The 25,634-nt window shown below is 45.4% G+C and overlaps 1 protein-coding gene across 3 annotated transcripts in view; it reads right to left on the bottom strand.

Annotated features, from left to right (window-relative positions):
• DUS2 (dihydrouridine synthase 2) overlaps positions 1-25,634 on the bottom strand; it is a 507,948-nt gene that overhangs the window by 269,727 nt on the left and 212,587 nt on the right. For all 3 annotated transcript variants that reach the window (XM_078669057.1, XM_078669059.1, XM_078669058.1), the window contains exon 7: positions 24,354-24,401. In XM_078669057.1, coding sequence (XP_078525183.1) covers positions 24,354-24,401 — 48 coding nt within the window. The remainder of the gene's footprint in view (positions 1-24,353; positions 24,402-25,634) is intronic.

Raw genomic sequence — 25,634 nt, 5'->3', positions numbered from 1 at the left:
CGCGGAGCAGAGCACTAGGCTGTCATTACCGATAATAGCTGCTGATTGAAACCCCAGCTGAACAGAGCTCCCAACGCTCTCAATCCAGAGCCGACAATTACGCGAGACCTGGGCGCGCTTCTCGAGCAGAGCTCTCGGCTGACTGGCGGGGGCGCCCCACAGAGGAGTCCCGCCTCAGTAAAGTGCTCTCCGGTGCGTGCGAAGGTCACCAAGGCGCACGATGCTTTCCGTGCGAGTCAGTCGCCTCCCCTTTGCAGGGTTCTTCGGTGGCGCATGTTATTGGTTTAACCCAAGCGCAGGAACAGGACCTTCTGTTTGGGTGTTTAAAAAACAAAAATCACATCACGTCAGGGATATAACCAGTTTCCGGGCTGTCTCATAGCCAAAGTACATGACATCTAAATATATGTAACTGGATCACGTGAAATAGAAAAAAATTGCGGCCAGTTTATTCCACACGGGTTTTAGGTTAATTTACAAGTGCTCCGGCAGTCGTCGATGAGATGTCGAGAAGCAAAACATGGGAAGGTTTTGGCATTGATGGGATGCTCAAAGCCCCACCTCGAAATCAGAGCTTCTTGTTCGTTCACTGCATGGGGACGTGCACATCTACCCCGACAGCAAAATGCTGTACGCGTTATCAGGCCACAGGATTCACTGGGGACTCCCTGGTCCACATGCAGGGGGATACTGCTAGCTCAGTGCTGGGGAATCCAACCAACACCACATCACCATCCTTCTTCCATGTGAGGCAGTTAGGACAGAGAACTCCCCTTCATGGTGACGGACGTATACCCCTGCCCTGAGTGTCCCAGCTGCAGTGATATCTGGATCTGGGTACTTATTTTTAGTCATTGGCAAACACGGATCATGTGTGTACACCATGACCTGGGCTTGTCTCACGGATTGCGATCTTGGATACCGGGAGGGATGCATGAAGCACTATCCATGCAGGAGTGAAGGGCTACTGCCCTTACCAAGAGTTAAGTAGCACAAGCGCGGTGGTGACAGCATAGCGTGGTTTTGTAATAATGAGCAGTAAAGTGAAGAGGCCTTTATACCTGTACTGCAAGTGAGGCTTACTACCCACTCATGTCAAGTTCCAATGTGGAGTGCTTAACTCACCCGTGGCCTTGCAACAGTGAAGGGCTACTGCCCTTACCAAGAGTTAAGTAGCACGAGTGCGGTGGTGACAGCATAGCGTGGTTTTGTAATAATGAGCAGTAGAATGAAGAGGCCTTTATACCTGTACTGCAAGCGAGGCTTACTACCCACTCATGTCAAGCTCCAATGAGGAATGCTTAATTCACCCGTGGCCAACATTATGATCGTATGTAGTGCAGTGCAGCAGACGTGTATCTCTTTGTACGTGCGGTGATGTAAGTGTGCTGTACCATAAATGGATGCATGTGGGTTCCATATTGGAAAGCCAGGACTTGGAAAGGCATGTGGAGGTTGAACAGTCATCCCAGACAGACTTATGGATTGCCACATTCTTGAGATTTGGGTGAGACACACACTGGAGGACGCAAGAGCCATGTGCCCTTCAAAAGGGTCTCTGATTCGGAAAAAGTCACTGGTTAGTGAGGCCTAGAGGCACATCATCAGGAAGAAAATTGGGCTGATAAAGAAAACACTGCAGGGACAGGGAATTATAAAGAACAGAGTTGGGGCATTTGTAACATTTAGTTAGGCCTATATCAGTGAGGCTGACATTCAGGTGTGATCCTCGAGTCATCCCCATGGTCTGTGTTGTGAGGGTATCAAGGTAGAAGTTGTTCCTGCAGTGATAGACAGCTTCCAGGGTGAAGGACATCACAGAGGAGAGGGCACTTCAAACACAGCAAATACCCCCAACCCGAAATTCAAAGACTGCTACACTAAATCCCATCTGTGTATAGAAATGGATTTAAAAAAGAGAAGCTTGAAGCTCCCAAATTGTCAAACATCAGCCAGTTAACTGTGTTTGTGCCTCCGCGTGGGGAAACTCAGCACAACGGATGTATGACGTTACAACGCATACTTTTACCACGCCTACCATTACCACGCATTTTTTACAACGCAGGATCCATGACAACGCATACCATTACCACGCATGTATTTACAACGCATATACCTTTACAACGCATACAATTACAACGTAAGTATTGGTAAGTATATAATATTTTTTAATATTTAATTTAATTAAAATTAATATAATGTAATTTAATTTAATTAATTTAATGTAATTTAATTTAATTTAATGTAATTTAATTAATGTAATTTAATTTAATCAATTTAATTTAATGTAATTTAAATTTAATTATATTTAATATTTACACTGTACCCTTTTACCCAAAAACCCAAAACTGACCCTGAACCCTAAAAATACCCTTTTAGCCAAAAACCCAAAACTGACCCTGAACCCTAAAAATACCCCTTTACCCAAAAACCCAATACTGACCCTGAACCCTAAAAATACCCTTTTACCCAAAAACCCAAAACTGACCCTGAACCCTAAAAATACCCCTTTACCCAAAAACCCAAAACTGACCCTGAACCCTAAAAATACCCCTTTACCCAAAAACTGAAAACTGACCCTAAACCCTAAAATTACCCCTTTACCCAAAAACTGAAAACTGACCCTAAACCCTAAAAATACCCCTTTACCCAAAAACTGAAAACTGACCCTGAACCCTAAAAATACCCCTTTACCCAAAAACTGAAAACTGACCCTAAACCCTAAAATTACCCCTTTACCCAAAAACTGAAAACTGACCCTGAACCCTAAAAATACCCCTTTACCCAAAAACCCAAAACTGACCCTGAACCCAAAAAATACCCTTTACAAAAAAAACCAAATAATATTTTTAATAAAATAATATACTTACCAATACTTACGTTGTAATGGTATGCGTTGTAAAAGTACCTGCGTTGTAAATACATGCGTGGTAATGGTATGCGTTGTCATGGATCCTGCGTTGTAAAAAATGCGTGGTAATGGTAGGTCGTGGTAAAAGTTGCGTTGTAAAGGTTGTATACCCAGCACAACTGCTGCCTATTGTGCCCAGGACTGCGAACAAAGGTCTGCTAGTGTCCCAGCTGGGTCAGAGGACATTACCCAAAGAATCAAAGCCACTTGCCCTGGAGCACCAGCACCTGCCTGCTGCCGAGACCACAGAAGGAGGAGGAGAGAGCCTGGAGGAAGTCAGAATCTATAGAATGGATCCAGGAAGCAATGTAGGCGATTCAGTCTTGTCGGGAGCACCACACAGATCGGGCCATCTTCTCTTATGCTGCTGCTTGTGAACCCTGTATGCCAGGTGGGTGGTGAAGATTAACCCCTGTTCTGTCCCACGCGCCTTTTGATTTGCTATGCGGGATAGTTCATGCTTAGGCCTCCATAACTTTCTTCCCACAAAAGATATCCATGCCAAACTTGTGTCCTTTATTTCCCGCCATCCTGAGAATTTGAAAGGTTCCCAGGGTATGGGAATATTCTAGAGGGACAGAGAAAATGGGCAAAATATAGCAACATTTTAGATTTTTGGAGAAAAATAGAAACTAAAGTGCTATGGATAATAGCATGTTTTTATCCCCTACATATGACCTCAACGAATGGTTTACTGTACTAAAGTCACCATTGTCCAAGCTTTCAGGAACATGCAGAGATGAATAAAAAAAAAATGTTAACCACATGATGCAGGAAAGCTATATATTTCTAAAAAGTAGACAAAGTTCTGAATTCAGTAATGGGTCATATGTGTACATTCCTCAGGGATGTCCCAAGGAAACTAACTGCTGAAATAGAACATTTTCATGTGTAACTTTTTGTCACAATGGATGATAAAAAAAATAATATACCATTACGCCCTCTAGACCCTTCTGGTTGCCAGAATATATAGGGTTTGTAGGTTCTTCAAAAACCAGAGGTGCTCAGAGCCAATAACTGAGCTGCACCACACAAAAGTTTTTTTATTGTGTACTGAGTATAGACCAATTTATGTGGAGAAATACGCAGAATGAAAAATGAGTATCAAGGTAGCCTATGTATTTCTGGAAAGGGCACAAGATATGGAGTCTACGAGCAGTGGTTATTTGTACATCTCCGAATTTGTGGGCACCCACATTAGCATGTAATTGAGAAGGCATTTTTCAAAATGCCCTCTTTCTAACACAGTGGCTTACACGTGGAAGGCACAAATGCAGAAAAATCCAATTAGCAATAACAAATGTTCTATTATTCTATGCGCCCACATGTCTTCTGATAAAAATGGTACAGCACTTGTGTGGGTAGGCCTAGTGCCCATGACAGGAAATAGGCCAAAATGCAACATGGATGCATTACATTTTTCCAAAGAAAACTGACCCTTTTTCCCCAATGTGGGGTCGCTGTTGATTTTGAGTCCTAGCTCAGGCAGCACCTAGAGAAATCTAGCAAACGTGTACATTTTTAAAAATAAGATACCTAGGGTGATTTAGGATGAGGAGACTTTCATGGCTCTCATCATATATTTTTTACCCAATTTCCCATGCAAACCTCAAACTTTGACTAAAAAAACAAATTTTCTCACACAAACTTCCTTTCACCTAGCATTCTCCAAAGTTTCCCTCTAAAAATGATTTCTTCACTTTTGTGGGTAGGCCTAGTGCCTGCGAGCGGAAACAGGCCAAAACGCAACATGGATGCACATTTTTTGACTGAAAGAAATGACCCTTTTAAGGTCGAGCCTAGCGCAGCGCTTCTCTAGGAGATGACCTTTAGAAATAGGTCTGCACTTTTGTTACACTCGTGCTTGTGCTGGCATCCACATTGCTGAAACGAACAGCGGCGCGCAGGGGCCATCTTTTTTCAATTAGCGTGGCTGCACATGCTTGTTGACATTCCTCTACTCTCTGCCCGCCTGTCAGTTTTGCTGAATTTGCCCGCCCTGTTCGTGTTGCTTAATTTGCCAGCCCCGTCTGTGTGGCTTAATTTGCCCGCCCCGCTCTAACTCAAGCAAATGCAGGACTTATTGAATTTCCAATGCTTGTTATGAATGGGTCTCATAATAGCCACTCTCCAATTCTCTGGGATCTGGCCTGTATTTAAAATGCCACAAAACATCTGACAGAAGAATTCTGCCCACCAGTCCGGTCTGGTCTTTATTATGACTACTAGGAGATTACCATTTTCCCATATATTTCTCTGAAGTACTCCTTCCGGGCATCTTCTTCCACCACACAATTAATTGTCCCTTGTACTTAACCAGACCCTGCCTGTACTAGTTTCCAGAACTTTTTGGCATTTTTTGTTTTGATGGCTATCAGCAGTTATTCACAGCATTCCTCTATGAAGTTTCTTTTTTGGTTCCTAATAAGCATTGTATACATCTTCCTTACTTTCTGAGGGCTATTATTTTCTGAGGGCTATTATAACTCTCGATGTCATGCTTAAAAGCTACATTCGCCTTTTCTTATCTGCGCCTTTAATTTCCTGACAGCACCAATCTTTTCCTTTAGGCTGGTTTCTCTGATTCTTATTATTACAAATGTTTTTCGGTTTAAGTACTATCCTTAGGCAGGAGACTACTTGACTGATTATATTTTCATACCACCCTATATTATTAAGAGGGGCACTACTTAATTTCTGTTGGAATTCTGTAAATCTTTCAATATACTCACTCATTCTTGTTTTCATAGTAACTGTTGTCTGTGGAGAGAAGCTAATATAGAAGATATGTTTTGATCACCATAAAAATATGCATGGGTGCTTTTGAGGCTGCAGTCTATCAAAAATCTGCTAGATGATTGTATGTTGTTTTCAGTGGCGGCCAGCATGGATAGGTGGTGGAGCGATAGGGAGGCGGGGGCTGGGAGTGGAAGGGCTGGGAGTGTGAGGGCAGGGTGGGACGAGGGGTAAATAAAAAATTAAATTCAAATTACCTCCTCGCTGAGTCCTCCCTCGCCACGTCTCTCCTTTGGCCGAAACAAGGCACAGGATGCACCCAGGATGAAGCTCCCCAGAGCCAATAACAACGCTGCAATGAATGTGCATGAATGTTCGGCCGGCCCGAGAGGGACGGCCAAACATTCATGCGCACTTAGGGAGTGTAAACGACTCCTCTCCTGCTGGGTCAGCAGAGCAGCCCTGCCTGGCAAAGCTGCCATGCCTGCAACAGGAATAAATAGAATTATAACAACTTTTAGTTATTATCATTTTATTTTTCCTTCAACTGCTGAACAGCAGTTGGCCGACGCTCCCCCGCCTTATCGGAGGAGCCACCAGTTGTTTTAACTAAGTTGAAATAAATGGTAGACTCTATGAACAGACATTGTTACTGCAGAAGTGATCTATTACTAGATTTCACTTTCACTCTGCATTAACAAGAAACACTTTTACTAATGGAGAACAATATTCCCTATTAGGGCTGCATCATTCGTCCAATAGCAGGAGAATCGGCGAAAAGAAACATGCTGAATTTTCCTCATGGAACAGAAGTGTGAAATGCCAAGAGGGTGATTTATTCCCTAAAGAGAAGAACAAGGAGGACTATAAAACAGCTGCATTCATCCTATTAACAGTATTGGGATCTGTGAAGTAGCCGCAGCGTATACCTACCTGAAATGCAGGAAACAAACGCTGCATGCATCACAAATCCAGACAGTGCTGACACCAGAACAGGTAGTCATTGGATATATCTACAAATACCATATTCTCTTTTGCTATTTTAGACCATATTGAAAGAAAACCAAAATATAGTTAGTGTAAGAGGGATATACTCTGGGCACAGTAATAGCAGGAAAATAGGTGCCTTTAGAAGGAGACTGTATACCTAGAACTCAAAATGTTCAATTGGCTATACTCCAGATCACCAATTATCTGCTGGACCCAGGATTGGGCAACAAGTCTTGGCAAATGCAAGGCCCACGCGGTGGACCTAAAATGGCGTCTTGAGTGGACCAGGAGGGTCCAGGGTACTTCTCCGATGGAGGGAAGTAAGGGCCAGTCTGGAGCAACCAGACCAGCAGCAGAAATGTCGTCGGGCGTCGTCGGGAAGGCCACAAGCCAGCGGGCTAGTAGCCAAACAACGCGGTGAGCAGTAAAAAGCAGAAGGGCCCCACGCAGATCGTGGAGATGCTGGGGGGCTGCTCTTCGGTGCTGGACCTGCTCAGGGTGGGGGCTTCTCGGACCCCAAAGCACTCGCCAGGAATTCACTCGGCGGGCTTGTTGTTCAGAAGTCGTGCAGTCTTGAAGATGGCCGGTCCCTCGAGGTCTCGTCACACCCACGAATCTCAGCGTGACTGATGATGCAGGTAGAGGTCAGAGGTGCCAGGGAAGCCGGTTCTCGTCGAGCTGGGCAGTCGGATTCCGGAGGAAGGACTTGCAGCAGACCGCAGTGTTCTGTAGATGGTGCCTGCGGATGCAGGGTGACTACTCCTTAGTCACAAGGGAGAAATCTTAGGAAGAAGTCTTGAGTTCCTTTCGCAGAAAGTAGTTTCAGGATTCAAAGATGATCTGATTTGGAAGGGGGCCAGTCTCTACCTTTATCCTGTAAAAAGGGGCTGGCACGCGACTAAGTCCTGCCCTATGGGTGGGACTAGGAGGGGGGTGGTTACACCCACTTCCTTGGCGGGCTTTTCCCCAGCACAGGGTCTGGAGTGACCCTGGAACTGGTTCCAGCCAGCCTATGCACAGTGAGCACCGGGGTGCCACGTGCAGTCACCTTCCTCTAAAGCCCTGCCTACCTACAATACACAAAACCCTGTCTGGGACGGTGCTGGCACCGCCCCTGGCAGGAAACCCTTTGTCCTTGTCTCCTGCTCTGGGAGGACTCCCAGCAGCAGGAGGGCAGACTTGTGTCTCGGTGGCAGCATCCATTTTGTGGATGCTAAGGCTCTGTCTGACTTTAACCGGGGTTAGGGGTTACATACATGTCGTGTCCCTCTAGAAGGGTGGAATGCTAACCCCGTCGCCAGAATTGGCGAGGGGTTAGTATTCCAATTCGTATGACACCTTACTCGACATGTTTTGATAAAGCGATACCAGAGTTGGCATATAACCGCGAGGATTATAATGCACTTAAGAGTATATGGTATGCGATATCATGGAAACGGCTAAGGGATAGATCCCGAAAGCCGCAGACAGGCTCAGCTCATGCCAGAGCACCATCTCACACGATTCCAAGCACTCTGCCTTCAGGATTGTTAAGGCCTGCCATAGGAGTGACTGATAGGAGATCTGTGTGTCCATTTTAGGGTTAGATATAGGTATACTATATCTAAAGCAAAGGGTGATTACACCACCTTGCCCCAGCTGTCAAGCAGCCAGTTGTGTCAGATTTGGATGGCCAGCCAGGGGTGGCATAATACATGCTGCAGCCCCTGGTAGGCCCTGGGTACACCTATGCCCTGGGTACCTAAGGTACACTGTACAGGGACTGATAAGGTGGCTCAGTATCCAATTTAGATATGTACCTAAGGTACATGGAATCCATTTTACAGAGAGAGCAGTGGGCCTGAGGTCCTGAACAGCAGGGCCTCAGGTCAACTAAGTCAGAAAACCAGCAAAACACCAGGCAAAAAGTTGGGGGCAACCATAGTCAGGGATCAACCTTCCTACATAAAGTTGGGGGCAACCATAGTCAGGGATCAACCTTCCTACATAACCCCCCCCCCCCCAAACGAAAGGAGATAAGGCTATCCTTGTCCAGGTAAGCCTATATTGCCTAAGTGGCCATTTAAGGAAGTACCAGCACTGGCATGGTTACCCCCTATGTCATGGTCCACTAAGCAATCCCTCACCCTAAGGGTGTCTGAGGGTCTCCACCATAGGGAATCTCTACCTGTGGTGTGTTTTGTCAAAGAAAAAGGCTGGTGCTGAAATGGAGTACTGAAGTGAGGCTCCACTAACTTGGGGCTCAGCTTCCTCCAATCATCATCCACCATCGAGGCCTTTCTTTCCAAGACTGAGTTGTTTTGGGCTCTCAGGGTCAACCTCTGGCTACCTACAGCTGGAGGTTGGGTCCCTCTGTTTGGCTTACTGGAGGGACAGGTCAGGTCTGGGGCCCTCAGGTCCCAAGTTTGGCTGTGCCCCACAGTGTCCATCTGTGGGAGGTCCCTAACTAATTTTAAGGGGGATCCCTCAGGAGTATGTTTTATTTTCACTTGGCTAGGACTACTAGCTTCAGTGCCCTTAATCTGCTGATTGGGGAATTCTTTTGGACAGGGGGCCCTTTGGGGTCCAACACTGGCCTCCCTGACCTCTACAGCCCTGGGCTGACTGAGGCAGGGTAGAGAGGGGCAGGTTACCTGCTCCAGACTGGGTCCCACCTTGGAAGGGTCCACTGACATCAGGGGTTCTGCCAGGCTAGGCCTGACTACCTCTGTGGCAGCTTCTTCACAAGGGGTCAGATCAGTTCCCTGAGGAGGCTGATCCTTTCCTAAAGTCTGGTGGGAGGGAGATTTCTCTTCCTCCTCAATACTCTCTGTCTGAGTGGAGTGATCCATAGTTTCAGGCTTCACAACACTGTCATCTGTCTGAGTTTGAGCTGTGGCCATCACAACTCTCCCAACCTTTTCAGGAGGGGGCTCAGTTTGGGTGTGGGCTGTGACCATCACAGCCTTGACAACCTGTTCTGGGAAGGAAGTTGTCTGAGATTGGGTTGCGACTGGCACAACCCTCCTGACCTGTTCAGGGAGGATATCTTGGACTGAGGCTGTGGCTACCACTGCCCCACTACCCTTACCATGGATGTTCACCATTCTAGAATGGGTCTCTTGCTCTACTTCAGCCCAGGCTGAGAGCTCTAAATCATTCCCCAGTAGGCAATCTACAGGCAAGTTTGGTGACACTGCCACTCTCTTGTGGCCAGTGACACCTCCCCAGCTGAGATTGACCACTGCCATGGGATGATCTCTCTGTACTCCATCAATATTGGTCACCTGGTATGTGGCACCAGGTAAAAGTTGCCTTGAGGGGACTAGACTCTCAGTCACCATAGTGATGCTAGCCCCTGTATCTCTATAGGCCTCAACTTTTATACCATTGATGAGGGGCTCCTGTCTGTACTTGCCCAAAGTGTTGGGACAAGTTGTGAAGTTGGCAAACCCCATGCCAGTCTCACAGACAAGAGTATCTAAGTTTGGGGACCTGGTTAGGCCAGAGTCCCCAGGAACTCCCAAAGTAAATGCACCCAAATTCTTGGGGGCACTCCCACCACCTGGGGGATTACTACTAGTAGTAACAGGAGGTTTGGGAATGTTACTTGGGGGTATGTTTTCCTTATTGTTATTCTTTGGGCAACTGCTGTCAGTTTTTAAATGACCCACCTGTTTACAGGGATAACAATAAGGTTTCTTCTGGTTGTTGGAAGGATTCTGGGACCCACCCCCCTCAGAGGATTTTTGGGGCCCTGATGTGGTTTGATCTGTAGATTTATTCCCACCCTTCTCTTGAGGCTTGGTTGATTCCTTTTTCTGGTCACCACCTTGGTTCTTGGGCCTAATCCTGGTTCTGACCCATTTGTCTGCCCTCTTACCCAATTCTTGTGGAGAGGTCAGATCAGAGTCTACCAGGTGCTGGTGTAATAACTGGTTCTGACAATTATTTAAGACTTGCTCTCTCATAATAAGATTATACAATCCTGTGAAGTCAGTAACCTTGCTACCCAGTAGCCAGCCTTCCAAAGCCTTAGTGGCACAATCAACAAAGTCAGACCAGTCCTGAGACTGAGTTTTCTGGGTGTCTCTGAACAGCAACCTGTACTGCTCAGTGGTTAAACCAAACCCATCAACCAGTGCATTTTTCAGGACCTGGTAATTGTTAGCATCCTCCACTCTTGTAGTGAGGAGCTTATCTCTACCTTTACCATCAAAGGAGAGCCACAGTATAGCTGCCCACTGACTCTGGGGAATGCCCTGCACAGTGCAGGCCCTCTCCAAAGCAGCCATCCATTTCTGGATGTCATCCCCTTGCTTAAAGGGGGGCACTATTTTAGTCAGGTGTTTAGTATCTAAACCCTTCTCTCTATCTCTTGGGAGATTGCTGCCACCAGTGGGAACTATCCCACACATCTGCTGCTCTCTAGCAAAGGCAAGCTTCTCTTTGGCCAGGGCAAGTTCTTCCCTTTCAATCCTCAGTTTGGCTTGTCTCATCCTTGCTTCATGCTCTCTTCTCTGAGGGGAAGTCCATCTCCACTGGGGAGAGCTCCTTCTCCTCTGGGAAGAGGCATTAGAGTGCAGAGACCTATTGGAGTCCCTAGAAAGAGATCTATCTCTCCTAACTCCAAGGTTAGGCCCACTTCGGGTTAGTACTGGGGGGCCCCCAGATCCTAGCCCAAGTAAGTCTAAGTTGGTCCTAGTTAGCCTTCTGACTACCTCAAGACCTTTGTCTACCTCATCCCCAGAGTTTTCCTCTTGATCCTCCTCCTCAACTGCAGTAGCAATGTTGGGGAGATCTGGATCCTCAGAGGTTCCCTCTAAGGCTGGCATGTTCTCATGTAACTGAGAAAGCTTTCTGGCATCATATGTCTCTAAGAGACCTATCAGAAAGGGAGTGGTGGGGTTAGACCCCTGCTTCAGTTTCCTGGAGACACAGATTTGTCTCATCTCCTGGAAACTGAGAGCTGCATATCTTGAAGTGACCTGTGGAGGGTCAACACTGACCAGGGGAGTCTCAGTAGATTCTCCCTGGGTAGACATGCTTTTCTAGTGAGGTGTAAGTGGTGCACTTACCTACACTATATGTTTGCCTACTGATCCCTTGCTAGAGTTGTAGTTTAGGGTGTGCTAGGCCCTAGGAGCTACAACAGGTGGTTCAGTAGAACTCAGAGTATTCTAAGCTAAGTTATATGTACCTTTAGTACTTATGTGATCTTTCACAAGATATTCTTAGGGCATGTGTGGTAAAACAACAGCAAGCTCAAATCCCAACCGCTGCCACCAATGTGAGAAGTTGGCCTGATGTGCAGTGCTCACTATTCTAGTGATCACTATATATCAGTCCAAACAACCCTTATTGATGATTGGTTGTAAGTCAACCTTATAGACCAGCTATCCTAGTAGCATGGATACGAGCAGTCTAAGGCTAAGACTCTAGAGGGCGTGTTAAGCCAGCTGTTTTACCATCACATTACCCCTTGAACACCCAGTGAAAGGACACCACACAAGTGTTATGAAAATAAACAGTGTATTTATTAGAATCACAACAACCCTGTACTCTTTATGAGGACAGGGTGCTAGGCACACAACAAAACTCTTATGAAAATACTTAAGTTAGTACGTTATACACAAATGCCCGAGGGGCACGAAAAACCATATACTTTAAAAGTGGAATGCGAATTACTAGCAGGTAAGTAACAGTTCTAATAGGCTTTGGAATCGCTAGGACTGGACTAGGGAATCGTTAGATTACTACTAGGAGGCCCAGGGGACTCGGGTGCAGAGTGTGCACTCTCACGCGGGATGCGGGACAAAGTCTATGGAAGCTAGTAAAGGCAAAGTTAGTGTTCACGGGCGAACCCGACCTGGTAGGAAGAAAACGACAGTGGATCCTGACCCTAGGATAGTGAGGCTATGCTGGGACACCGAAGTGCCGAAGTTACCTAGCCCAGGGACTGCAGCTGCATAGGTCTGAAAAGACGTCGGGGATCTTGTTGCCGGACCAGGAGCCTGGAAGGAAGAAGTTGCTGGCAGGCGACCAGTGAAGAAAAGTTCGATGGATCCAAGCCTGGATCAAGGAAGAAGAAAACCTGAAAGCAGAGGGGACCAAGTTCTTGAATCACTAGCCAGTGATTAAGTGGGCACCAGGATGGCACCGGGCGAAGTCACCGCAGTCAGGTGAGTGGGCGCTGCTGGGCTCTGCAGTCTCTCGGACCAGGAGGCGTTGTCGGCGACCAGGATGGAGGTGCGAGCTGTCCCACGAAGGTTCTTGCTGTCGACGTCGCTGGACCCAGGATTGGGCAACAAGTCTTGGCAAATGCAAGGCCCACGCGGTGGACCTAAAATGGCGTCTTGAGTGGACCAGGAGGGTCCAGGGTACTTCTCCGATGGAGGGAAGTAAGGGCCAGTCTGGAGCAACCAGACCAGCAGCAGAAATGTCGTCGGGCGTCGTCGGGAAGGCCACAATCCAGCGGGCTAGTAGCCAAACAACGCGGTGAGCAGTAAAAAGCAGAAGGGCCCCACGCAGATCGTGGAGATGCTGGGGGGCTGCTCTTCGGTGCTGGACCTGCTCAGGGTGGGGGCTTCTCGGACCCCAAAGCACTCGCCAGGAATTCACTCGGCGGGCTTGTTGTTCAGAAGTCGTGCAGTCTTGAAGATGGCCGGTCCCTCGAGGTCTCGTCACACCCACGAATCTCAGCGTGACTGATGATGCAGGTAGAGGTCAGAGGTGCCAGGGAAGCCGGTTCTCGTCGAGCTGGGCAGTCGGATTCCGGAGGAAGGACTTGCAGCAGACCGCAGTGTTCTGTAGATGGTGCCTGCGGATGCAGGGTGACTACTCCTTAGTCACAAGGGAGAAATCTTAGGAAGAAGTCTTGAGTTCCTTTCGCAGAAAGTAGTTTCAGGATTCAAAGATGATCTGATTTGGAAGGGGGCCAGTCTCTACCTTTATCCTGTAAAAAGGGGCTGGCACGCGACTAAGTCCTGCCCTATGGGTGGGACTAGGAGGGGGGTGGTTACACCCACTTCCTTGGCGGGCTTTTCCCCAGCACAGGGTCTGGAGTGACCCTGGAACTGGTTCCAGCCAGCCTATGCACAGTGAGCACCGGGGTGCCACGTGCAGTCACCTTCCTCTAAAGCCCTGCCTACCTACAATACACAAAACCCTGTCTGGGACGGTGCTGGCACCGCCCCTGGCAGGAAACCCTTTGTCCTTGTCTCCTGCTCTGGGAGGACTCCCAGCAGCAGGAGGGCAGACTTGTGTCTCGGTGGCAGCATCCATTTTGTGGATGCTAAGGCTCTGTCTGACTTTAACCGGGGTTAGGGGTTACATACATGTCGTGTCCCTCTAGAAGGGTGGAATGCTAACCCCGTCGCCAGAATTGGCGAGGGGTTAGTATTCCAATTCGTATGACACCTTACTCGACATGTTTTGATAAAGCGATACCAGAGTTGGCATATAACCGCGAGGATTATAATGCACTTAAGAGTATATGGTATGCGATATCATGGAAACGGCTAAGGGATAGATCCCGAAAGCCGCAGACAGGCTCAGCTCATGCCAGAGCACCATCTCACACGATTCCAAGCACTCTGCCTTCAGGATTGTTAAGGCCTGCCATAGGAGTGACTGATAGGAGATCTGTGTGTCCATTTTAGGGTTAGATATAGGTATACTATATCTAAAGCAAAGGGTGATTACACCACCTTGCCCCAGCTGTCAAGCAGCCAGTTGTGTCAGATTTGGATGGCCAGCCAGGGGTGGCATAATACATGCTGCAGCCCCTGGTAGGCCCTGGGTACACCTATGCCCTGGGTACCTAAGGTACACTGTACAGGGACTGATAAGGTGGCTCAGTATCCAATTTAGATATGTACCTAAGGTACATGGAATCCATTTTACAGAGAGAGCAGTGGGCCTGAGGTCCTGAACAGCAGGGCCTCAGGTCAACTAAGTCAGAAAACCAGCAAAACACCAGGCAAAAAGTTGGGGGCAACCATAGTCAGGGATCAACCTTCCTACATAAAGTTGGGGGCAACCATAGTCAGGGATCAACCTTCCTACAAAGGGGTTCAACCCCCCCCCCCCAATAATAGAATATTAACATCTAGTGTCTGTATTGTAATAGGAGTTTTACACTACTGGTTTTCCTGCACTAGTGTCTCAGGCCACGAAAATAACACAAGCTACAATAACCTGTTGTAAGACAAAAAGAAAATGAACACATAGACACCTCTATCAGCTAGGTGCGAAACAAACGAGAGAAATAAGCCTCACATACCACTGTGAAACTGATATGCCTAATTTCGCACAAAGAAAGGCTGCGCATTACAAAAACAAAATATGCAAACTGACAATACACTGCCGCGAGACAGTCACACAATGATGACACATCTTTCAGGACTATCTCCCCTTATATTTCTATATCAAGGGAGGGCAGAGGGAGCAATCAGAAATGTTTGGTTTAGTTATAGCCTGCACCTTCATGTGGACAGTTCATTAAACTTGAGATGGGTGTCCCTTACAAAGACAGAAATATTAAAGTCTTGAGTGTTTTCTTGAAGAGAAGATACTTGCTTGATTTAGAAAGGGAAAGAGTTACGAACATTTGATGTATACCATGAGAAGGCCTGGTAGCAGGTCTTCCCTTTCTTGCATTTTCTGGTCTTGATTCTTGTGATACAGGTGCTGATGCTATATATCTATTATAGACCCCTGGAGTTCTTAATCTTGGATGCAGATAGGAAGGATGACCATGGTGAACCGTTTAGAAGCTTATGCAGCAGATGTTAAAGGGAATCCATACGGGAAGAGGAACGTATGCCAGTCTCTGAGTGGGGGAGTCATCCCGTCATATTTACAAAGGGCTTTGAAGAGGAGTGCTGCTGCATGGACACGCGTGTGGATCATGGATTCTGGGAAGCAGAGTGTTATCTCTGTCGAGGTAAAACACAAGTGTCTTGGCTGCTTTTCTAGTTTTACTGGGCAGAGCATTACAGGTTGATGTCAGACAGTTTTGGTCCTGTGTGAAATATGCAATTTGAAGTTGAGGCTAGTGTTGGCAGAGAAGTCCACTGAATTGGTGCTATGGAAGAGTTGTGGTGTGAAAACTTGGGGGTACGTCTAATGTAACCACTTCTGCAGCTGGGGTGGCTTGATGGGGATGGCACGGAGAATGACCTTCGTTTTGGCGTGGCTCATTGCTAGCTTCGCTTTACATGTATGCAAGAGATTGTTCCATGAAGCTGAGCCATGATTGCCAAAGATCAGATTCTTAAGCAGCTCTTCCTGAAATGAGAGAAAATGATGGTGCATATGGGGTGGTGCAGCTATAGACCCATTTTAATACATACAGTATAGTCTTTCCGTGAGTCAATATGGCATTTTTTTGTTAAAGGTTTTTGTGTGAGGTACCTAATGCAGTTTACTTAGTATGAGTATGATGTGAGCACATTTATTCACTAGCAAACACAACAAGATGGAGGACGGAGTGCTGAAACTTCTCACCCCGGTGACAGATCTGGGTTTAATCCATCGTTCTTTTGCTCACCATGCCACCCCAGTTTGGACCCAGCCATATGCATACGCTTTCCCTTTTCAACAAATTCCAAAGTTGGGTCAAAGCCTTGCAGCATTTCCCTTCCGGTTGCCTTTGATTTAGACCCAGAAGGATAGGAATTGTTTGAACCTTTCTCAACTAACCTGTGTTACGATGGGCAGTAGTGTTGATCTTAGTGTGGCATGTCATGTATCATCGACTGTATCAATTTCAATGATTTATTTGTTATCTTGGATGCAGTTTACTTGGCTCCTAACACATCTTTCACTGAGGCTTAGTCTTTGTCTTGGCTTGGAGTATTTTACTGGGGATATATTCTAATGGCTCAAAATGATATGAGTATATTTTCTTGAGCACAGAATTTGATCGAGGTTCCACACGAGCCTTTTGTAAAGCCTCTATAGCCTGCTGTACTGAGAACCCTATTTCTTGTTCGTGGGTTCCATTCAATTTTGATTAGAGAAATTGGATTCTCTCAACATCGCCAACTCAGTCCAGTGCACTAATGTAAGCCAATGTCGATGTATCAGAATCTTAGGCTTGAAAAGTGAACAGTGATTGTAGACCCAGTGATTTAACCCGAGTACTGCAATGGCAATATGGTAATGGCTTTGTGGCTTATTAATTCATTTTAATTCAATTCATAGATGTGTATGGTTGCAAACCAGCTACGAAGTGCAGGAAGTAAAATATTTGTTCCAAATATTGTTGCTATATTGCTGAATCGTATTTTCCCGGTGGAAGAGGCTGACTTACTTATTTACTGACCAGTACACTGCTAAATGTCACATACAGCAATATCCTAGCTGAACTCTGCATGCCACCAACTTTGCTATACTTTAAGAGATTGTAATAAAGTCAAAGATTGTTAAAAAAGAAAAATGCATGACAGTCATGCGACTTATGGGTTTTAGGAATGCTTTCTTCATTTTCATTCTCCAACCTTCACAGAGGCTACAATAACAACCAGTTTACCTTGCCTCTGTGCTGGTCCCAGTGCTCAATTTACTTTGACCCAATCTTTCTAAGTTTAAGCAAAACACATAGTACACATTAACACAGAACCACTTGTCACTGGTGACCCTATGGTTCAGGACTAGGCTTTCACAAAACATAGTAATGCATTCTGGAAGTTGCAGTCCTTGGTGACATCGACTGGACTAAAGTACCATAATACAATGGCTTACAAATAGAAAAAAGAGAGCAGTATGTCTCAGTGGTGTAGGTAACACAAACTAAATATGTACACCAAACCAAATAGAAAATTGCAAAGTTAAAGAAAATGTAGCTCCTTGCATAACAGTAAACTTTTTAAGACAGGTGATCAATTACTTCCCCATAAGGTGATGCCCTCAAAAGACTCTTTCTTGGTTTACGTGATAACTCTGCTCTTAGAAAAATGACTTTCAGGCGCCAAACTAGTGGACTCGTGATACACTGTCTGTGCTAAAATTTAGAGAAGACCCTGCTGTTTATCACTTCATATTGCCAGAAACATAAGCACTTTACCAATAACTCGTCCATGGTGGTTACTAAACCAAAAGAGATTTTACTCATAAAGCAGCGTAGCAGCAAACTGTTCCAAAGTGGCTCCGCAGCTATAATTTTCTCACCATTGGCAAAGGCCATAAAGTGCTTAATTTGTACATGAATAACACCGCAATATGGCCTCTTCTCTTCCAACCGCAATATGGCCTCCTCTCTTCCAACCGCAATATGGCCTCCTCTCTTCCAACCGCAATATGGCCTCCTCTCTTCTACCGCAATATGGCCTCCTCTCTTCCTGAAATCGAGCCAGAGCATGAAGCCATTGAAGAGGGGGTCACTGAACGCGAAGATTCTATGTGCGATTCAGGAGGTGGGGGAAAAAATCAGCCTCTTCAACCTTCCCAGCCAGATAAGGAAAAGGAGATTATTCCACAGGTTTTTTCCGGCCAGGCGGTCTCAGAGCGGGGAGCTTTACTGAACACAGCTCCAGGAGTCTCTGTCTCAGATCTCCAGGTTCTCACTATGATTCCTGTCAGTGGATCTGGTGAAACAGCAATGGCCTGTGGGGGAGATCTTATTGATCAGATTGAATGCCCGGCTGTATCTCATACGGATCAAACTCTATCAATACCTATTGACGATATTACTTCAGTCACTATTCTAAACATGTTCTCAGCCCTCACGATGGAAATAAGGAAGGGGTTTGCGGAGTCATCAGCCAACCAAGCAGAAATAAGAAGCTATTGCGAGTCCCTGGACAACAAAATTGATGGGCTCACAATTAGAACTGGAGCTCTTGAAGAGACAACATCGTCACTATCGGTTCATTTGGACCAGGCGAAATTGGATATTCAGAGGCTTACTAGAGAGGAACAAGCACTCTGCGATAGAATGGAGTCTTTAGAAATCAACGCGAGGAGGGGGAACCTTCGTATTTTGAATGTACCAGAGGGCTCTGAGGGGTCAGACATAAGGCAATACATAGCAGTATTGCTCAAAGAATCCTTGAACTTGGAATACACATTGGAGGAGCTTCTTACCGATATCCAGAGAGTACACAGAGATCCCTTTAAACGTAACGCTCAGAGAGTTAAACCGCGTAAGATCTTGGTTAACTTTCACACATACGTCCTAAAAGAGAAAATCCTGAACTTAGCACTTAAGCAGAAATCCTTGCCTGGAAAGGGGTTTTCTTTCATAATAAGATCAGATCTCTCAAGAATCACTTTGGAGAAACAATGGGAGTTTGGGAGGCGCCTTGAGGCCTTTAGAGCATTGGGAGCTACAGCTCAACTTATATTCCCGGCGGCAATGAAAATCATGTACAACAATAAGATGACTAACATTAGATCAGTCCAGGCAGCAGCTGATCTCTTGATGCAGATGGGTAGTAAAAATAAAACTTAATCATTAGCTGAATAACGTAATTAGAGAGAGACTTTAACTCTTATGCTTTCTTATTCTTATTCTGATCTAAAAGTCTCTAACTAGAAAAAAGGAAAGAAGGAGAGGAAAGGGAAAAAATAAATAAATAAATTAAAAAAGGAAAAAATATAAATATAATTTGAACAAGTAAATCTTAAAACCCAAAAAAGGTAGAAAGGAGACCGATATGATTAGCTATTAATAGGTATTGTTTTGTATTTTTTTTTTCACACTTAGAGGTTGGCGTTTCTTCCCGGGAGTTCGCGGAGGGGCGCTATCAACCGGACATTGTTCCGGTTAGATATCGCAAGGGTTTTCCGAGGGTGGGGAGGAGGGATAGGGCGGGGCACTTGCTAGGGAAGGTGTTGGGGGGGTGGAAAATTCGGAAAAAAGTCCTCAGTAAGCCAAGACATGTTGAAATCTTATGGGAAGCTTTTTGGTAAAATGGGGTTCCATTACCAGGATATGATTGTATCTCTTATTTATGAACAGTTATGACAAAGATGGTTAACATAAAATACTTCTCCTGGAATATTAATGGCCTGCGCACCAAACCTAGGGCAAATAAAATCATACAATACTTGCGAGATATCGATGCGCAGGTCATTATACTCCAGGAGACTCATCTCACATATTCAGAAATGGCTGATTTGACCAAGAAAAACAGATGGATTGATTTTACAGTTTCTACCACTCAGACGGCAAACACAAGAGGTGTCTCCATAATTTTTAAAAAAGGGGCCAAAGCCAGACTAATATCTCAACAGGTGGACCCAGGTGGCAGATGGGCCATCGCATCAGTGATGATCGCGGGATCTCAAATTACAATTTTGGGCTATTACGGGCCGAACCAGGACGATCCATCTACACTCGAGTCCATGTTTTCACAGTTGCTGTCTTTCCCAGAACCAACTATTATAGCGGGCGATTTCAATGTGGTACTGGACCCGATCTTGGATAAATCCCCCAATAGTAGATCCTTAGTTTTGTCAAAATCTAGGGTTATACTACAATCGATAATGAAAACGTATGGATACCTGGATATATGGAGAGAGAAGTCCGGGAATCAGTAAGGGGTGTCTTTCCGGAATTATAAGTATAAACACCAGTCAAGGATCGACTTTATTTTAATTAGTCGGAGGTTGGCTGAGTATGTTAGATCCATCGTATATCTCCCAATACATCTTTCAGATCATTCCGCAGTGGTAATGGATCTAGCACAAGGAACGGAGAGAGCGCCGCAAAGATGGTCCTTCGATCGCTCACTTCTCTCTTCATCTGAGGACACTGTACATCTCAATCTTGAAGCACACAACTTTTTTTTGGATAACAATAACTCTGCATCTACTAGGATCATCTGGGATTCATTTAAAGCTTTTTTGAGGGGGGTCATAACAAAGACGGTCTCATATAAAAGGAAGCAGTACAGAGAGCAAATCACTTCAATTGAAGAAAGTATAGTTACCCTTCAAAATCTCCTTGATACTAGTAGAGGGGCAGATGAATCCACCATTGATACACAAAGAAAGGAAATGGCATCTCTGAAGACTAATCTTAGAACAGTATTAGATCTTAGATTGCAGAAGAGATGGCAGGCAAGCAAGCTGGCCCATTTTGAATACAGTGAAGGGGCAGGCAAAATGCTTGCCTGGAAAACCAAAACAGATCAGACCCGGAACAATGTAGCCAACATTAATGTGGGGAACACATCTTTAACATCAGATGCTGAAATAAGGAAGGCCTTTAAAGATTTCTTTGAAACCATCTATAGGGAAGAAATTGCAACTCGCCCTGAGGAGGTTACGGAATGGTTATCGCAAATAGATCTACCTAGATTAACGAACGAACAATCTCTTTTTCTGGATAGCGCTATAACTGAAGGAGAAGTAAGGATCGCTATAAACAGGAGTAAGAAGGGTAAAGCCGCAGGGCCTGACGGCCTTCCTGCAGAAATTTATAGAATCTTAGAAGTTGAGACAGTTCCCTTTCTTACCAAGCTGTTTAATCAAATCCTCCTGGAAGGTTACTCCCCGCCGGCATCATGGGACAATGCATCAATTACGCTCATCCTGAAACCCGGAAAACCTAAAGACGCTTGCGAATCATACAGGCCAATTTCAATCTTAAACGTGGACTACAAGATCTTTACCACAGTATTGGCCTCTAGATTGGCCAAGGTAGCTCCGTCAGTCTTACACTCAGATCAAAAGGGATTTGTAAAAGGCCGACAACTATATGAACTGACGTATGAGCTAATAGGGGCAATAGATACAGCGGTTTCACAGAACCTACCCCTGTCTGTCCTCGCGCTGGACGCGACCAAGGCCTTCGACAGGGTCAATTGGGTTTACCTGTCGGGGCCTTGGCTAAATTCGGCGTGGGTGAGGCTTTTCGTCGTACAGTTGGTCTGCTGTATCGAAGTCCGAGGGCAAGCCTTTTGATCAATGGAGAGCTCTCGGATCCCTTTGATATAACTAGAGGGAAACGGCAGGGCTGCCCGCTCTCCCCACTCTTGTTTGACTTCTATATTGAGCCTCTCGCACAACAACTTAGGAGAGAGAATACCATCAGATCTTTTTGTCATAATGGGTGGGAGAGAAAGGTGGCTCTATATGCCGATGACTTGCTTATCTTTACACCAGATGTCACTATAGCCCTCCCTGTAATATTCGAAATTGCTCAGCGTTTTGGTCAGATATCGGGGTACCAGATCAACACTGCCAAGACTGAGATGTTGGTTTGGAACGATGATGTCAGTGCTTTGGAAGTGCAACCGGGCCAGTCTATGCGCTACCTGGGTTTAAACATTGTAAAAGATCTTAATAAACTCACTATGGTAAACTTCACAGCAGTTGCCAAAGAATGTAAAAAGTTGATGCAATCGTGGTCCCATCTGCAACTATCCTTAATTGGGAGAGTTAATTTGATTAAAATGTCCATCTTGCCCAAAATATCATTTCTGTTCAATACCATCCCTCTTTATTTTGAACAGACACACATATCTAAATTACAATCAGATATCATCTCTTTTATCTGGAACAAAAACCTTCCAAGAATTGCCTGGAAAAAGCTTAGAAGGCGATGGGAGAAGGGGGGATTGGCTGCCCCAGATTTAAAACTATACGCTTGGGCATTTCAGCTGTCGCACACTCGAATGCTGTTAAAAGAACCAATAGACCATGGGGTAGGCCTGATGTTTTCAGCCATGTTGGAGGGGGAAGGCCTTAGTCAGTCGGGGTACCTATTCAAATTTGGCAATCCGAAATTTTTTAAAAAGATTACATTGAAGATCTTATATGGATTAGCGAAAATGTGGAATGAGTTAACAAACTTCATAAAACAAGGGTATTTTTGTGAAAAGACACCGCTCTGGGGGCTACCTGAAAGTCCGGCCTGGTTAGAAGACATGCTAGCCATACCTTTGAAAGAGGCTGGCCTAAAAGTTTGGGGAGATCTCTTCCATGAGGGAGATCTACTCTCGTGGGAGTATCTCCAGAACAGGACAGGGTCAACAATATCGAGGTTTAAGTATCTACAAATGACTAGTTGGACACAGGCCTATAACTCTAAACCTTTAAAAAGAAACAGGTTCTCTCTTGGAGGGTACAGTCAAATAATAACGAACTTAGTGAATACTGGTCCCATAAAAAAGGAGGTCTCAAAATGGTACAATTTCCTGCTTAAGGAATCAGACGGCGAATTCAAATTACCAGTCCATCTGTGGGGAACCTTGATTGTGGGACAAGATCCACTAAATCTTTGGTCATCCTCTTTTGACCTCCTAAAAAAATTAGTAAAACCCTCATGGCTTCGTAGGAATCATTTATTTACCCTACATAGAGCATATTTCTCTCCCCAGAGATTATCTAAATTTTCTTTAGGCAACCCAGTTGCATGTCCTAGGTGTGGATTTCAGGCAGCACCAGACACTCACATGTTTTTTGAATGCCCTCGTCTCGCTACATTTTGGGAAGCAATAGGGAAGACCCTCACAACATCATTGGGTCTCCCCAGTTACCATCGATTTATCTTCAGTAATTTTTGTAATCCTGACAGATGCACAAGGAGCAGCAAGAAGTCTTGCCTTCTACACTATTCTCTTGGCAAGGAGGGAGATTTGCAGAAGGTGGAAAGACTCCCTACCCCCCTCACATGGGGACTGGCTGGCATCTATTCTACAGACGGCCAGAATGGATCTAGCTAGACTGGGAAATAAGAATAAAAGAGCCTTTTGGCACATGCTGGTTTGGGCACAATAGAGATCCGTTTTTTTTTGTTGTTTTTTTTTCCCCGGGTCCAATGATTACACTACTATGGTGCCCATGCTTCAGCCTTTGATCCTGCAGATAACCGGTCAAGCCCGGTATAGGACAAGCTGAGGGTTTTCCTAGTGGCAGCCAAACACGAGACTCAGCCATTAACAGCTGTGGGATATCGGCCCCTCCCCCTCTTGGTATGATCCCATCCAGTAGAATACTGAGACAGCGGTTCTTGGGCTTGTTTCTAGATGGCTTTCTTCTACCATGGTGGATATGAGGACAAGGAAAAAAAAAAATGAACAACACCTGCAAGGACCCAAAGTTTTACTTCGGAGCCAACCGCCAGTGCTACCGAATGCTGGGACTGCCGAATACCAAAGCTGCCTGCTCTGGATTGCACCTCATGCCTCCTACATCCACTACCCTAACTTCGGTGTTTCGTTATTATACACTTTATTTATTTTCATCTCTGCTTTCTCAGTTTGTCACTCTTGCAGACCGTTCCCCTCTTTCTTTCTTCCTATTCTGCCTTTCTCTTACTTGTTCGGTTCAAATTCTATAATGACTAAGCTGTGTCCCACAGGGGACGGGATCCCAGCTTGAACAGGCAGTCGGAAAGGACATTCTAATCCCTACAGCGGTGCCTGTGCAGGCATCATCCATTGTAGGGATTAGTGTCTGACTGCCACCTCGATGGGCGCCCTGAGCCTGTTGGTGGTGGTTTTTCCCAGAGACATCATCACTCCGACCGCCAGTATTATAATACAGCAGTCAGACGAGATGGTCTGGATGTCGGGTGGGCCGCCACCGACAACCTGTCGGTGGCAGTCCGTCTGGCATCAAAATGAGGGCCTGAGTGTGCTAAATAATGATGCCAGGAAGGTATACGAGTAAATAAAATATTACATGCAGGGAAACACTGCAAACAGATATCCTTGGTCTTCTGCATACATTAACTTATCAACTCAATCCCTAGAACCTTAGACTGACCCCCAACACTTACCTGCTCGATTTTGTCCGGATCAGACAGAAGTGCAGCTCCCATACCGCCCTGGGGAAACAAAGAAGGCAAAATTGGCAAATACATCACCATAACTTATCCTTTAAATGAGTCTACCGGTAAACAAGAGCTTAAGAGATTAATATAGTTGAATACATGGTCATGCATGCCACACTATCGTATAATGAGACCACGAATGAATGCTGTTTTCCATCAGTCGTGTGTGATGAATCCTCCAGAATTAATAGAGCTTATAATTCTATGAAGAGAGAATACACTAAGCCACTTCAAATGGGCTGCCATAAGAGAAGGATAAAGCGAGTGAGGAGAGCAATGAATTGAATAGCAGGGGTGGACCATGTTTTTATGCCACTGGTACTGGTTATGACACATATCCTTGGCCTTGCCTTCTGCTAAATGGAGTTAACGGTATGTACCCCAGACCAAGGCTAGACTGAATTGTGTCTTATTTTGCAAGAAATCTATGCATTTGTTTTTAATTTGTGAAACGTGAGCCTTAAGAAATAGCCCCTTTAGATGAAAACATTACTTTGTCAAACAAGAATTGGTATAGCCAATAGGTCTCACCTTTTAGACCGTATGTGGATGGGTGGGTGGGTGGGTGGGTGTGTGGGTGTGTGGGTGTGTGAGTGTTTGTGTGTGTGTGTGTGTGGGTGTGTGTGTCCTATACCTGACTGCACTAAGAGCACACAATGAATAATTCATTGTTTACAGTCTGTGTCTGGCTGCACTGAACTTAACACATGCATAGAAAGGATAGCAAAATGGCGAAGACTGTCACAGTTCTTCAAAATTGTGACAGCTTTCTTCTAGCTAGCGACACTGTTCAAAGCCCCTCTAACAAGATACATTTTGGTGAAATGTGTCTCAAAGGAGAAACCTGTTCTGATCTTCTCTCTGCCCCAGCAAGTTCCCAATTACATCTTCAAAAAATAGGGAGGTAAGGAGTTCGGTTGGTGGCGGAAAAGACTGACACGTTAACTGCAGGTAGCTAAGGACAAGCCTCAGCCAAAAGCACAAAGAGCCTGAATAGCATCAGCAGAAGCAGCTAACATAATAAAAGAAGTACCCTTTCATATGGAGAAAATGAGGCGCCACTTTAGGTAGAATAACTCGTGGTAACAAAACAGCTGCAGTGAAAAAACACAGAGCTTGGGAAAAACAAAATATTAGAACACTAGTGAAAACAGAACGAATGAAAATCTCACAGAAATAAAGAACACACACACACACACACACACACACACACACACACAATAAACC

Source organism: Lissotriton helveticus, chromosome 12 (assembly GCF_964261635.1).
Source record: "Lissotriton helveticus chromosome 12, aLisHel1.1, whole genome shotgun sequence".
NCBI lineage: Eukaryota > Metazoa > Chordata > Amphibia > Caudata > Salamandridae > Lissotriton > Lissotriton helveticus.
The sequence above is the reverse complement of the archived record's forward strand: the minus strand, read 5'-3'. Positions and strand labels throughout refer to the sequence as shown.